This window comes from Somniosus microcephalus, chromosome 2 (assembly GCF_052327205.1).
Source record: "Somniosus microcephalus isolate GS21.2 chromosome 2, FLI_Smic_1.0, whole genome shotgun sequence".
Taxonomy (NCBI): Eukaryota; Metazoa; Chordata; class Chondrichthyes; order Squaliformes; family Somniosidae; genus Somniosus; species Somniosus microcephalus.
This window is the reverse complement of record NC_140988.1, coordinates 18,653,825-18,669,816: the sequence shown is the minus strand read 5'-3', so window position 1 is coordinate 18,669,816 and position 15,992 is coordinate 18,653,825. Positions and strand designations below refer to the sequence as shown.

The 15,992-nt window shown below is 46.2% G+C and overlaps 1 protein-coding gene and 1 pseudogene across 2 annotated transcripts in view; both read left to right on the top strand.

Annotated features, from left to right (window-relative positions):
- Positions 1–208: 208 nt before the first annotated feature.
- On the top strand, positions 209–678 carry LOC147122575 (histone H2B 1/2-like; annotated as a pseudogene).
- A 12,922-nt stretch (positions 679–13,600) lies between these two features.
- lef1 (lymphoid enhancer-binding factor 1) overlaps positions 13,601–15,992 on the top strand; it is a 166,841-nt gene continuing 164,449 nt past the window's right edge. For both annotated transcript variants that reach the window (XM_086007111.1, XM_086007102.1), the window contains exons 1-3: positions 13,601–14,179; positions 14,394–14,460; positions 14,634–14,770. In XM_086007111.1, the coding sequence (XP_085863237.1) occupies positions 13,967–14,179; positions 14,394–14,460; positions 14,634–14,770 (417 nt within the window). In that variant the 5' untranslated portion in view covers positions 13,601–13,966. The remainder of the gene's footprint in view (positions 14,180–14,393; positions 14,461–14,633; positions 14,771–15,992) is intronic.

Below are 15,992 nucleotides of genomic sequence, written 5' to 3'. Positions count from 1 at the left end.
TTGTGTGTGTCGGACACATATGGAGAAGCACCTATTACAAGCCAATGTTTGCACACTTCACCTCAGTATATCTACTTGTTGAACAGGACTGTATTTGTGCTTTGGTGCCATTCAGTTCTACAACAGGAGTTCTTAGATTTTCGTTAATTAAAACCAGCACTGCATTGCAACCGAGTCTACCAATCTGTGTCAGAAACTAAGTTTGAAAATGCCCGAGGAGAAGAAAGCAGCTCCTAAGAAGGGTGCCAAGAAAACAGTGAATAAAGCGCCAGCCAAGGGTAGCAAGAAGCAGAGAGAGAAGGTTGAGGAAGGAGAGTTACTCCATCTACGTCTACAAAGTGATGAAGCTGGTTCACCCGCACCCCACCCCCCCACCGCCCCCCCCCCCCCACCCCACAACACCGACATCTCCTCCAAGACCATGAGCATCATGAACTCCTTTGTGAACAATATATTCAAGCGCATCCCACCTGGCCCATTACAACAAGCGCCACACGGTCAGCTCCGAGGAGGTCCAGACCGCCATGCGCCTGCTGCTGCCCGGGGAAGCTGACCAAGCTCGCAGTGTTGGCAGGGGCAACAACTGTGACCAAGTATACCAGTAAAACTCCACAATGTACTGAAAGACACATCGTCCGTGGAACAGCACCCGAGAGTGAAATGTGTACGGTTGCTTGAGCTTAGCCCAATTTAATAGTTTTTTCTCACATACTGTACCACTATCCTGCTGCTCTGATTATTCTACTGTACGAGAGCATTGTCAGAGTCAACATGTTAATGACAAAGTGCTAATATATCCGCAGAGTGATACACTTCAACTTTTCATCTTTTATTTCCTAATAGGAAATCGGATTCCAGAAAAGCTTTTGTAGATATAAAACTGCTTGGCAGGAGAAAAGACAAAGATCAGTAGTTAAACAACAGGAATTCTGCCGTTTCATACACAGTGGTTACAGAAGGAAAAACAAAGAACTGTAATTTTACAAATATGTGCAAACAACACTAAAGTTAACTGAATGTCAACAAAGGCAGAGAAGGATCTGGCAGACTGTTCCCTTCACATCACTGACTGAAAGATCAGAACATTAACTTAACACATGTCACTTGTATTCAACCCAAATAACACTAGGCTCATTGTTGCACATCAGCGCCCTGGCCTATTTGGTTCATTCTTCCCATTGGCGTATTTCCATTATGGTCCCAACAAAATACAAATAAAATGCTAGCAGGAAAGCTGAGTGAAATTGCACTCTCTCTCGTGCATGCTCTGTGCGCCACTGGTGCTTAAAAGTCAACAATAAAAAGATGGACTTAACTCATAGAATCATCCAGCACAGAAGAAGATGGCCATTCAGCCCATCATCCCTGTGCTGGCTCTTGGAAAGAGCTATATAATTAGTTCCACTCCCCTGCACTTGCCCTTCACATTTTTCCTTTTCAAATATTTATCCAATTCCCTTTTGAAAGTTACTGTTGAATCTGCTTCCACCGCCCTTTCAGGCAGCGCATTCCAGATCATAACAACTCGCTGCGTAAAAAAGAATTCTCCTCATCTCGCCACTGGTCCTTTTGCCAATTATCTTAGCTCTGTGTCCTCTGGTTACTGACCTTCCTGCCAGTGGAAACAGTTTCTCCTTATTTACTCTATCAAAACACATAATTTTGAACACCACTATTAAATCTCTCCTTACCCTTCTCTGTTCTTGGACTTTGTCAAAATCTGTTTGCATTTCATATACAGGATTAGGCTGGCTCGGTGGTAACATACTCACTTCAGGGTCAGAAGGCTGCGAGTTCAAGCCCTACTCCAGGACTTAATCATGTAAACTAGGCTGTTGCTTTGGTGCAGTACTCTGGGATTGTTGGAGGGGCTGTCTTTTGGACGAGATGTTAAACTGATGCCTCCTCTACCCATGCAGGTGGATGCAAAAGATTCAATGGCACTATTCGAAGAAGAGCAGGTGAGTTCCTCAGGCCAACAGTTATCTCTCAAACACCACCATCAAAAATAGATGAACTGGTCACTTGTTGTATTGCTGTTTGTGGGACCTTGCTGTATGCAGATTGGCTGCTGTGTTTGCCTGAATAACAACAGCGACGACACTTCAAAATAATTCATTGGCTGGGATACGATTTGGGACATACTGAGGGTGTGAAAGGCACCAGATGGCATCAGCCATGGCTCAGTGGTGGAACTCTCACTTCTAAGTCAGGAGAGTGTGGCTCCAAGCCCCACTCCAGAGACTTGAGCACATAATCCAGGCTGATACTTCAGTGCGCTGAGGAAATGTTGGAGGTGTCATCTTTTGGATGAGATGATAAACTGCACCCAATCTGCCCTCTCAGGTGGATGTAAAAGATCCCATAGCACTACTCAAAGAACCAACATCACCGAAACAGATGACCCGGACATTGTCCCATTGCGGTTTGCGGGACCTTACCGTGTGCAAATTGGCCGCCACATTTCCCAACAATACAGCAGCAACTACACTCAAAAAGTAATGAATTGGCTTTAAAGCACTTTGGGGTGTCCTGAGGTTCTGCGAGTCGCTATACAAATGCAAGTTCTTTCTTTTATATAAATACATGTTTGTTCTTTCTTTAACTGTCATTTGACTTTAATTGACCAAAAGGGATTTTAGCAAATTGATCACAATTTCTGGAAGGAAAAATGCTGCTGTGATTTTTCATGCAAGATTTGCAACAAATTTAAAAAAAAGGAGCAGCCTTTTTAATTTATGGGTGCAGTCAATAGGAGTTTGTGTTTCTGTTAGAATTGCGGGCAACAAGTTCCCATTGATTGATCAGTCGAAACTGTGGCCGTGTTAAGTTTCTGCTCATACAGGCACACAATCTCTCGCTGCCCCTCCCTCCAAACACAAACACTTTCAGCTACATTCAAAATTCTTGCTGACAATTTTTGTGTCAAAGGGAGGAACTATTTGAGTGAGTGATAACGGTTCCCTCTTTTTTTCCCATTGCGTTTACTTAGCTTCCCCCCAGTATCGCATTTTTCACTGGTCTTCAATGCAGATATGAGCATACTATATGATGTCACCCAAAATCCCAATACAAATAAAAAAAAGGGGTTTCTTTACTTTTAAATTGGATGTGGTCTTTATTTCAGTGCGCGTCCGGTACATCTTGCTCCAGTGTCCACTGGTGATATTTTAATTGCAAAAACACTGGGAAGTGACCAGCAACAAATACAATTATTTTAACAGGTCCTTTACCACTGACATTGACTTTAAGTTGAACGTAACATGCAGGGAGTTGAAGGCGACATGATCACACACCCACAGAACCAATAGCATGCGCCTTCACAGCATCTTAACTTTAATCTGCAATCACTTATATTTAAAAATATACTTATAAAAAAACCTTTGGCTTAGCTAATTTTGGAGAACCTTCCTTTGAGCTTGCATTTTTGGTGAACCAAGATGAAGGGTGGAAAGAAAGAAAGAACAGACTTGCATTTATATAGCGCCTTTCACAACCACCAGAGGGTCCAAAGCACTTTACAGCCAATGAAGTACTTTTTTGAAGTACAGTCACTGTTATAATGTAGGAAACACAGCAGCCAATTTGCGCACAGCAAGCTCCCACAAACAGCAATGTGATAACAGCCCAGGACACTGAGGATACCTCCCATGCTCTTCTTTGAAATCGTGTCATGGGATCTTTTACGCCCATCTGAGAGGGCAGACGGGGCCTCGGTTTAACGTCTCATCCCAAAGGAGGCACCTCCGACAATGCAGCACTGCCTCAGTACTGCACTGGAGTGTACAGCCTCGAATTTTGTGCTCAAGTCTCTGGAGTGGGACTTGAACCCACAAGCTCCTGACTCAAAGACAAGAGTGCTACCCACTGAGCCACAGCTGGCACCTTACATCAGCCATCACTTTTGTCATTTAATCACTCCTATCCTCCAGCCTATCAACGACCTATCCCTTTCCTTCTTTTCCTGCTCCATTTTTCCGTGTCTCTGTACTTGCTTAAAGCCTGTTCATCTCTAACATCTGATAGTTCTGATGTAAGGTCATTGGCCTGAAATGCTAACTCAGTTTCTCGCTTCACAGATGCTTCCGAGATCAGCCGAGATCAGGCGTGTCCATAGTAATGTGGCCAAAATTTAACACAGAAACGTGTGAAGTGATACATTTGGTAGGAAGAATGAAGAAAGGCTAAAGGGTACAATCCTAAAGGGGGTGCATGAACAGAGAGACCTGGGGGTACCTGGGTGCACAAATCATTGAAGGTGGCAGGGCAGGTTGAGAAAGCGGTTGAAAAAGCATACGGGATCCTGCATAAATAGAGGCATAGAGTGCAAAAGCAAGGAAGTTATGATGAACCTTTATAAAACACTGGTTCGGCCTCAACTGGAGTATTGTGTCCAATTCTGGGCACCGCACTTTAAGGAGGATGTGAAGGCCTTAGAGAGGGTGCAGAAAAGATTTACAAGAATGGTTCCAGGGATGAGGGACTTCAGTTAGGTGGATAGACTGGAGAAGCTGGGGTTGTTCTCTTTAGAGCAGAGAAGGTTGAGAGGAGATTTGATAGAGGTGTTCAAAATCATGAGGGGTCCAGACAGAGTAGATAGAAACTGTTCCCATTGGCGGAAGGGTCAACAAGCAGAGGACACAGATTTAAGGTGATTGACAGAAGAACTAAAGGCGACATGAGGAAAAACCTTTTTTACGCAGTGAGTGCTTAGGATCTGGAACGCACTGCCTGAAAGGGTGGTGGAGGCAGATTCAATCGCGGCTTTCAAAAGGGAATTGGATAAGTACCTGAAGGAAAAACATTTGCAGGGCTACGGGGAAAGGGCGGGGGAGTGGGACTAGCTGAAGTGCTCTTGCAGAGAGCCGGCACGGGCTCGACGGGCCGAATGGCCTCCTTCTGTGCTGTAACCACTCTATGATTCTATGATCTATGATTCTATGCTGCCTGACCTGCTGTGTGTTTCTGGCATTTTCTGTTTTTATTTCAGATTTCCAGCCACTGCAGTATTTTGCTTTTTGTGTGAAACAAAAACAGACTGGGAAGGACATTAGTAGAAATGAAACATGTGTGAGAACCATTTTGCAGAACTTATGATTTATTCCAAAATATAACATAACACATAGCCATATTATCGTTAGATACAACTCAGCTATCTCTTTCCTCACGAGGCTATGATCCAGGTTTAAGAAGCCACAATTTTCAGTCTTTGCAAAATGAAATATTAATAATGCATGCCGCTGTATGGTGCTCTATAGACTAGTGTGGAACGTTGAAAGTCTTCAGCCCTAGAATATGGGTACACACTCAAGTCTACACTGCAACAGATTGAGTTACTCCACAAAGAATCAGAGGCAGACTCCTCCACACCAGTAATTTTCAAACTTGTGTGTGTGTGTGTAGGACACCCTGCAAATATTGGCAAACTTCCAAGGAACTCCTGCCCTAACTTGCAAAAGATGGTGTCAGCTATCAACGGCGGGGGTCTTGGCAAAGGAAAACAGTGCTATCTTTTCAGGAGATCTTTTTAAAAAAAAATGAGATCTTGGGATGTGGGCGTCGCTGGCAAAGTTGCCTTTATTGCTCATCCCTAAGTTGTCCCAAGAAAGTGGTGGTGGCCCTTCTGCTTAAACCATTGCAGTGCTTGTGCTGGTGGTGTGCCCACAATTGTGTTATGTGGGGAATTCCAGGATTTTTGACCAGGCGGCGATGGAGGACCAGCCAAGTCAGAGTGTTGTGTGACTGGGAGGGGGACTTGGTGGTGATGGTGTTCCTCCAACATCTCTGCTCTTGTTCTTCTTGGTGGTACAGGTTGCAGGGGAGGGAGCAGCTTTTGAAGATAACTTGTTGAGTTGCTGCAGTGCCTCCCGTAGATTTTAAATACTGCAGCCACAGTTCACCAGCGGTGGAATGAGTGGACTCTGAGTCCAATGGCAGCGGCACCAATCAAGTCAAAACTGTTCTGTCCTGGTGTTGTGGCTGCGATACCCATCCAGGTGAGTGATGAGTGAAAAGAAAGATTACATTTATGTAGCACCTTTCATGACCTCAGGACATCCCAAAGTGCTTAACAGCCAACGAAGTACTTTCGGAGTGTAGTCACTGTTGTAATGTAGGAAATGCAGCAGCCAATTTGCGCACAGCAAGCTCCCACAAACAGCAATGAGATAATGACCAGATAATCTGCTTTTTAGTGATGTCAGCCAAGAGATAAATATTGGCCAAGAGACCGGGGAGAACTCCCCTGCGCTTCTTAGAATAGTGCCATGGGATCTTTTACGTCCACCTGAGAGAGCGGACAGGGCCTCAGTTTAATGTCTCATCCGAAAGATGGCACTTCCAACAATGCAGCACCCCCTCAGTACTGCATTGGAGTGTCAGCCTAGATTTTTGTGCTCAAGTCTTTGGAGTGGGACTTGAACCCACAACCTTCTTATTTAGAGGTGAGAGTGCTACCAACGGAGCCACTCACACACCTGACTTGAGCCTTGTAGATGGTAGAGAGGCTTTGAGAGGTCAGGAGGTGGGCCACTAGTGGCAGAGTAACCAGAGTAACCAACCAAAAAAATGGCGGCGCGCACGGACGCAGCGGCTTTGTCTCTCCCGAGACTGAGCGTTTTCACCCTCCTTCTGAGTCTCTTCTGGACTCTGCTGATACGGGAATTGAGGGCAGACCTACTGTACAGCCGGCAGACGCTCCTCGACATAGGGGCCGACTGCGTGCGGCTCACACTCGGCGACATCGATCTGCCTCCCGACATCGCCCGACCCCCGGGACCAGCGTGGCGTCCTTCCCCAGCCGGAAGTCGTCGCAGACCACGCAGGGAACGCAAGCAGAAGCGGGGTAAGAGGGCCCCACACAAACCCTCCCTCCCAAGTATTTTCCTGGCCAATGTCAGGTCACTAGAAAACAAAATGGATGAGATCAAACTTGATCTCTCCTCACAGAAAAGGACAAAGGAATGCTGCGCCATGATCTTCACAGAGACCTGGTTGAACAACGGCATCCCTGACACCACCATCCAACTAGAAGGACGCACGGTCTTCCGCGCCGACAGAACTGCAGACTCCGGTAAGAGCAAGGGAGGCGGTTTGTGCATTTACACTAACAATGCCTGGTGCACTAACACTGACATAATTGATAGATCCTGCTCGGCTGATTTGGAATTCCTCATCGTAAGGTGCAGACCCTTCTACCTGCCTCGGGAATTCACGGCTGTTATCATCACTGCGGTCTACATCCCACCACACGCTAATGCCAAACTAGCACTGAAGGACCTCTACAGGGCCATCAGCGAACAACAAACTGCGCACCCAGGTGGAGCTTTTATCGTCGCGGGGGACTTCAATCACATAAACCTAAAAACTGTACTACCGAAATTCCACCAGAATGTTTCCTGCCCCACAAGAGGGGAGAACACACTGGATCAAGTCTACACGAGCATTGTAGACGCTTATAAGGCCATTCCCTGCCCCCACCTTGGGAAGTCTGACCACCTCTCCCTGTTTCTAGCCCCGGCATACAAACCGCTCATCAAAAGAGGGAGAACATCAGTGAGATCAGTGAAAGTATGGCCAGAGGGGGCAGTCTCGGAGCTTCAGGATTGCTTCGAACGCACTGATTGGGGCATGTTTGCCCATAATGACATCGAGGAATACGCATCCACAGTGCTATTCTACATTAACAGCTGCGTCGAGGTCGTCACGACCCATAAAAATATCAGGACATATCCCAACCAGAAACCCTGGATGAATGGAGAGGTCCGCTCGCTGTTGAAAGCACGCGACGCAGCATTTAAATCTGGCAACGCGGCGGCTTACAGTGCAGCTAGGACCAACCTAAAAAAGGGTATCAGGACTGCCAAAAGGAAACAGACACTGCGGATAGAGGATCATTTCCACAACAACTCGGACCCCCGGCGCATGCAAGGCATCCAGTCCATCACTGACTACAAGGGCAAAAACACCAGCCTCCCGGTTAGCGATGCCTCCCTTCCGGAGGAGCTTAACAACTTCTACGCTCGCTTCGACAGGGACAACAGGGAGCCGGCTACCAAAACCTTGCCACCCCCGGAAGACCAGGTGCTCACTCTGTCGACCTCCGACGTAAGGGGTGTTCTACGCGGAGTGAACACACGAAAGGCTGCTGGACCGGATAGCATCCCTGGACGGGTACTCAAGGAATGTGCTGATCAGCTGGCTGATGTCTTCACCGCCATCTTCAATCTGTCATTGGCCCAGGCAGTAGTCCCTACATGCTTCAAGACCGCTACCATTATTCCTGTGCCAAAACAAACGGCTGTGATGTGCCTGAACGACTATCGACCTGTCGCACTCACACCCATCATAATGAAGTGTTTCGAGAGACTGGTCTTGGCTCACATCAAAGCCAGTGTTCCCACCTCTCTTGACCAACACCAGTTTGCCTATCGTGCAAACAGATCAACGGAGGATGCAATCACAACTGCTCTACACTCGGCACTGAATCACTTAGATGGTAAAGAGACCTACATCAGAATGCTGTTCATAGACTACAGCTCAGCATTCAACACTATCATCCCCAACAAGCTGGCCACCAAACTCCAAACTCTTGGCCTGAACACTTCCCTCTGCAACTGGACCCTGGACTTCCTAACAAACAGACCCCAGTCTGTCAAATTAGGTAACCACACCTCCCCCCCCCTGACCCTGAACACGGGGGCCCCACAAGGATGTGTGCTGAGCCCCCTCCTCTACTCCCTCTTCACCCACGACTGTGTGGCTGTTCATGGTTCCAACACCATCATCAAGTTTGCGGATGATACCACGGTAGTAGGCCAGATCACCAACAACGATGAGTCAGCCTACAGGGAGGAGGTCCAGCATCTCGTGAAGTGGTGTGCCGATAACAACCTGGCCCTTAACATCAAGAAAACCAAAGAAATCATTGTGGACTTCAGGAAGTCTAAAGGCGGAAGTCACACCCCCATCCACATCAATGGGGCTGTGGTGGAAAGGGTGGACAGCTTTAAGTTCCTCGGAGTCCACATCACGGAAGACCTCTCCTGGTCCCTCAATACCTCCTCTCTGGTGAAGAAGGCCCAGCAGCGCCTATATTTCCTAAGGAGGCTGAAGGGATGTAACCTGTCACCCCTGATCCTCTCTAACTTTTACCGCTGCACAATAGAGAGCATCCTGACGAACTGTATCACAGTATGGTATGGCAGCTGTAGCTACTATGACTGGAAAGCCCTGCAGCGGGTAGTCAAAACTGCCCAACGCATTACCGGCACCCGGCTACTGACCATAGAGCACATATACCAGAAACGCTGTTTACGGAGGTCACGGTCCATCATCAAAGACCCTACCCACCCCAGCCACAGTCTGTTCGCCCTCCTGCCATCTGGGAGACGCTACAGATGCATTCGCACCCGTACAACCAGATTTAGGAACAGCTTCTTTCCCAGGGCTGTCATCCTACTGAACTCCACAAATAAACTCTAAAGCCTGCACATCTGCCAATGCACTTTATTATGGTTATGTTTATGTTAATGTATTACAAGCCAAATGTATGTTGAATGTTTAAATGCCTTAATCTAAATGTACACTCTCGGGAGCCGCAAGCCTACATTTCATTGTACTGCACTTGTGCACTAACAATGACAATAAAAGTTGATTTGATTTGATTTGATTTTGCTCTTGTAGACACAATTGATACGGCAGGTCCATTTCAGCTTCTGGTCAATGGTAACCCACAGGATGTCAATGGCAATTGTGGTGCCATTGAAGGTCAAGGGGAGGTGGCTGGGCGTTCTTTTGTTCAAGATGGTCATTACCTGTCACATATGTGGCATGTATGTTATCTGCCATTTGTCAGCTCAAGTCTGGAAGTTAGGGACTGGTTGATTAGAGGAGTGTGAATGGAGCTGAACACTGTGGAATCACCAGTACACAACCCCACTCCTGACCTTATGCTGGAGGGAATGTCATTAATGAAGCAGCTGAAGATGTTTGGGCTGAGGATGCTTCCGTGAGAGTGAGGGATAAATATTGGCCAGGACACCCGGGGAAATCCCATGCTCTTTTTCAAAATAGTGCCATGGGATCTTTTACATCCACCGGAGAGGGCTGACTGGGCCCCAGTATAACGTCTCATCCAAAAGCCGGCACCTCCGACAGTGCAGCACTCCCTCGGCACCGCACTGGAGTGTCAGCCTGGATTGTATGCTCAAGCCTCTGGAGGGGGGCTTCAACCCACATTTGCTTTTTCAGGTGTGTTCACTTTTCGTTTTTGAAAGAAAATAATAAGGATATACGGGGATCTTAAAAAAAAAACTGGTGGTTGAATCGTCTCGTGGAGTCATGTCACACTGACATGCTGATTGAGAGATCAGACTTGACATTACTGCAATATAAACGAAAAATGTGCAGACACACAGGACAAAGTGCCGATGGAGTCCAACAATAACACTGAAAACGTGTTGAGGGTTAGTGCGTCAGTTTAAACGAAGTTCTCAATGGAAAAACACTCAACATTTCTGTTGTAGTCCTCCTTGTTGAAGCAGAACTGTCGACAAATATGATCACAGATGAGTTTAAGTTTATGAATTGCAGAGAAAGGTTTTTTTTTCCCTGTTGCTTTAAAACGCTGGATCCCGTCCAGCCTTGATTCCATCCACATTGCATCCAGCTCCAAGCCTTTGATCTGTGTGTGTGTTTTATTTTTTCCCTTCTTTTTCTCTCTCCTTCCCCTTACCCGGAAGTGAACCGTTGCAGTCTCAGCTGGCACACGTGGAAATAACTGCGTTTTTTTTTGGTTCGGCACTTTTCCAAATGTAGGCAAGGAGGAGGGGGGGCGGGGGGAGGATAGAGAAGAAAGCGGCCGCCGAAAGATCAAAGGCACGGCCGGCTCCACCTCCCGCTTTATAAGATCAGCCCCGTCTTTAACTCTCTTCTCACGCAATGTGCAAAGCCCAGCGCTGGGATCAGTGCAGCAGCAAACAGCAAAGCACGATCGCTTTCTGCACAAATATTCAAACAGATGACCGTGGCTTCTCCCTCCAAAACTTTAGATTAAAAAATGTCTCTCATTTGTCTCCCATCCCTCACTTTCTTCCCCTCACCCCACCCACACACACACCCTATTTCTCCCAAATTGTTTATCCAGATATGTCCCCTTCGGCAAGATGAAAGGGGTCTCAGAGCCGAGGGTTCCCGCACCGAATTTAAAGATGTTTTAAAACACACACACACAGTGCTGGCATTTTCCTCTCACTTGCTGGGGGACTCGTCCTGATGGTTAACACTCCCCAGTGCCACGTTCATCCTGTCGGTCAGATCAAAGCCTCTTGCCACAATCTTTAAACCCAATCCTTCCCTGGATTGTTTTCTTTACATTGTCCTACTTATACTCTGTTTTTGTTTTCATACCTGGACTGTATTTATAAAAGAGTAGGATCAGTATTTATATACAATAATACATGTTTTTAATTGCCCCATCACACTTGTAGATTAAACCAGCACTTAACACACTTTGATTTGTTTTTTTGGGGGGGGAATCAGTCTAACGTCCTTCACCCTTTTCTCTTGCCAGAAGTGGAGTTGTTGATGTTGCGCGTGTCTCTTGTTTTAAGTTGGAGTAAATGTCTGTCGGTCAGATCAGACAGTTTGAGTGCCCTCATCACAAGCACTCTGTGCTTTCTCTCTCTCCCTCTCTCTCAGACCCACTCACTGTCGTTTGCAACAGGTTGTCTCCTCGCCTTTTGCGTTGGAGTTGAAGCTTCCTGAGTTAATGAGCTTGGCATCAATCATCCCCCCTCCTCCTCCCTTCTGCCCTTTTAAAAAAAATAGTACCAAACGATAATTGGAAAAGGTTCAGCCGCATGAAGGAAAAACTGGGAATACCCTCAAATGGAACGCCTCTCGGTTACAGTCACACACAGCAAGAGGACAGCAATGATTTGGCATTCAGCTTTTTAAAAAAAAATCTTATTTCCCTCTACAGGATCAGTTATAGAAAAACACTGCAGATTCACAGAATAGAATCTTACAGAAAGAGGCCCTTTGGCCCATCCTGCCTGTGCTGGCTCTTTGAATGAACTCTCCAATTAATCCCACTCCCCTGCTCTTTCCCCATAGCTCTGCAAAATGTTTTCCCTTTTCAATTCCCATATAGTTTATAATAATATAAGGGTTACGGGGAGTGGGCAGGAATTTGGACATGAGTCTAGGTTCGGATCGGTCATGACCCTGTGGGTAGCGGAGTGGGCCCAGGGGCCGTGTAGCCTGATCCTGCTCCTATTTCGTGTGTCTAATTCTGTTAGATTCAGGAGATGGTTCTGTGATAGTGGATTGGCGGTTAGGATCAGATCAGCCATGATCTTATTGAATGGCGGAGCAGGCTCGAGGGGCCGATTGGCCTACTCCTGCTCCTATTTCTTATGTTCTTATCTTATGTTCTTATAAAGTTCGTCTAAATGAACATATCGATATGCAAGGGGATGCTTGCATATTAGCACGTTTAATTATTTTGCATAAGCTTGAATGCTATGCGAAAGAATTCATGTAACGAGAGATAACTGATTGGACATCATTTCAAGAGTAAATAGGCTTTTTTTTAAAGATAGCGTTTCCTCCTTATTATTAAACATGACATATTCAGGACGTCCTGGGAATGTTTACTTCCCGTGTGCCGTTGATGTTTCTTTGTCTCGGGCAGAACTTGAGTAAAAATGTTCAAACACGTATTTATTTACACGGGGTTTAGAACTTTGCCTAGGTTTTCAAAAATCAGAGTTCGAATAATAAACAGAGAAAGGGGCTGCATGCACTATTGTGGTTGGGACTGTTTGATTTGTCTTTGATTTCCCCCCCCCCCCCCCCCCGGTTTTAACATAACATTATTTTCCTGTGTGTGTTTCTTTTTAAAAGAACATTTTAGGAAGGAGAGCGTGCACCTTGTTAAAAAAAAGCACAATGCTGGCTAGAACACCCCGACTGTACCTGTAACAATCATGAACTGTGCGTCGGGCGCAACTAAAACCCCTTTGATCTAATGTTCCAAGTTGACCTGGCCGAGGGATGCTTGTTAACACGCGTTTCTGCCACTCTCCTTACATTTGTGTCACAAGATTGCAGCTTGTAGCAGCTTTAAAATAGGAGGGGGGTTAAATTAGCCTGCTTCCCACTGATTAAACCTCACTAAAAAAAAAACCTTGGCGTACTTTTTGTAGTTTGATCTGGAGAAATGCTTTTTTTTAAAAAAAATAAACATTCCTAAACTACGTACGTCTGGGTTGGAAGAGACTGCAATGACCACAGTAGCTTTTTTAAATGGTACCAAAAATAAAAATAGGCTGAAAGTGGGGTTTAAAATGGGGCTGTTTATTTTGTGCATTGATTTTTGAAAAAAAAAATTCTCGGGCTCTGCTAGTACATTTGCAAAATCTCTCCGGTCTTCGCCTGCAGAGGCTGTTCTGCATCTCATTAGAGTTGCAAGAGGACAATTGTAAATCTCCCCCGTCAATCAGAGCTGTCACTCACCCCGGCGGCACGGCTTTGATCTCCCCCTCTCCCTCCGCCTTGCCTCTGCTTTTTTTTTGCTGCATTACTCTCCGCCGTCTCCAAATACAACCAACCTACTAGTCTTCTGGGCTTGCTTTAACTAGCTTGACTCCCAAGACAGAGAGAGAGAGAGGGGAAAAAAGAAAGCAAGCAAAGAAAGAGTTTGCATTCAACCACAGAGAGAGAGAGAGAGAGTGAGCAATCAGCATCTCAGCCTCTCTTGTTGGAACTTACGGACTTGTTTAATCATTTTTATTGCAGATTTTTTTTTACAAAACAAAGAGGTCTGGCTTTTTTTTTAAAGTCAGATTTGTTCTCCAAGATTCCCTCCCTCCCCTCCCCCCGTACCCTATAAATAAATAAAAAATACATTATTATATCATATAGAAACTTCCAACAGCAGCAACAACAGAAAGAGAGAGGGATGCCGCAGCTCAACAGCGGTGGCGACCCGGAGCTGGGAGCCAACGATGAAATGATTTCTTTCAAAGACGAAGGCGAGCAAGAGGACAAAATCCTGGCGGAGATCAGCGGTACCGAGGAGCGGGATCTGGCCGACCTCAAGTCCTCGCTTGTCAACGAGTCGGAGATCAGCCCGGGCAGCGGCAGCGACAACAGCAATCCGGCCGACTCCCAGGTAATGAAACGACCAGAGCACAGACATCACACACACACACCATACACACACACAGCCTCCCCGTGCTGAGCCGATCCGCGGACACCCGTCCCAACCTTTACCCCGCAATAACCTCTCTCTTCTCTCCTTTCCCCCCTTCCCCTCTTCCCCCTTCCCCTCTTCCTTTCTCTGTCTTTTATTTTTTAAAACACACAACTTGTTACTGACTCTCTAGGTGGGCAGACGGCCGCAAGTTAGCGAGGATCCCTTTCGGGAGAAAGTAAGAACAAACAGTGAGGAGGGTGAGTTGAGCAATGTTTAAAACATTCGCCTCTTTCGAATTCCGTTTGCATTTGATTATTAATGTGTAGTTTGTTGGTGTCATTTTTTTAATTCCCCCTCCCTCCGCCTTTCTTTCTCCCCACTAAACCCCCCCCCCCCCCCTCCCTCCAATTTCTTTCTTTAACTTTAATAGGGAAGAGGCAGGATGGAGCGATGTACAGCAAGGGTCCGGCTTACTGCAGCTACCAACCAGGGTACATCATGGTCCCCAATCTCAGCAGCGAGCCCTACCTCAACAACGGCTCGCTCTCTCCTCCCGTCCCCAGAACGGTGAGTCACGCTGTCTTAGGTGATTGCTTATTTACACAGAGAGAGAGAGAGAGATGTTCTTTAAACGACCGCAGATAACCCCAGCTTCAGGGTTCGGGTGAGGCTGCAGGTGGGGCTCCGGACAGGTCCGCCCTGTCTTAGCCTCCTTGGCCCTTCCTGCATTTAAAGAGAGAGAGAGAGGGAGAGGCAGCCTCTGGTTTACTTTTACTCACGATCTCCTTGTCTCGCCCGCAAAGTTCTACTTAAAAATTAGACCGCAGTATGTGTGTCTCGAAGTATTTCAGGGCTCAGCCTGTGATGTTGTTGTTTTCATTTGCTAATGTTATTTTCTAATGACTTTAATATATATGTCATTCAAATGTGAACATGACATTTTTGTTATGTTGCTTGGCTTCTTTTTATATTCCGGATTGTTTTGACTAGAAGGAACACTGCTGTCTCTCTGGCAGATAAGAGATGTGTTGATTATCGCCGCCTCTTTCCCGCTCCACACACACACAAGCAAGAGTCCAAATATACACAATCAGTTGTAACCGCTAAATTTAAACAGGGCAAAAAAAAAAGGATGTAGACAACAGGCTCCAGCTGAAAACCATGCTGCTGAGAAGGTGCAGAATGGGGACAGTTGTTTGCAATCCCTGTCTCTTCACCATCTCCCAGGGGGTGGGGAAAGTCTGTTGATTTAGGAGCACTAAGTCCTGGTGTTTGTCAATGGAACCATGCATGCTGGTTGTCAGACTACAGATTTTTTTTGATACAGGTCAGAATAAATCCCACACTTAAAAGCAACTAACAAAAAAAAAAGGGATCTGGAATTGTGTCGGGCTGTGAATTTAAGATTTCACGGTGGAATTAGGAGATGTTTCAAATAAGAGTAGCCTTTACAGTAGAATGTTTTGACTTCAACATACGTTCATGCTACATAACCACAGGTCTGGTGTCACACGAGTCTGTCTTTGAAGTTGGTTACATACATTGAAATAAGCCACAAGGCCTCTCCCAGAGAAAATTTGCTACAAGGCTCGATCCCAGAGCGAACGCTGGTTAAATTCTTGCTGCTGGTGCCACATGTGTTATGATGTCAAACCTTAAAAAAAATACCCTTTTGGCTGTGGTTTATGCAGTTGTGACGCGGGCTGCTTGATGCACAAGTGTGGGCCTGTAGGTTTCACTGTTGTCTATCCTTGGCGTGCACACACCGTTAGGATTTGAGGTCTCGATG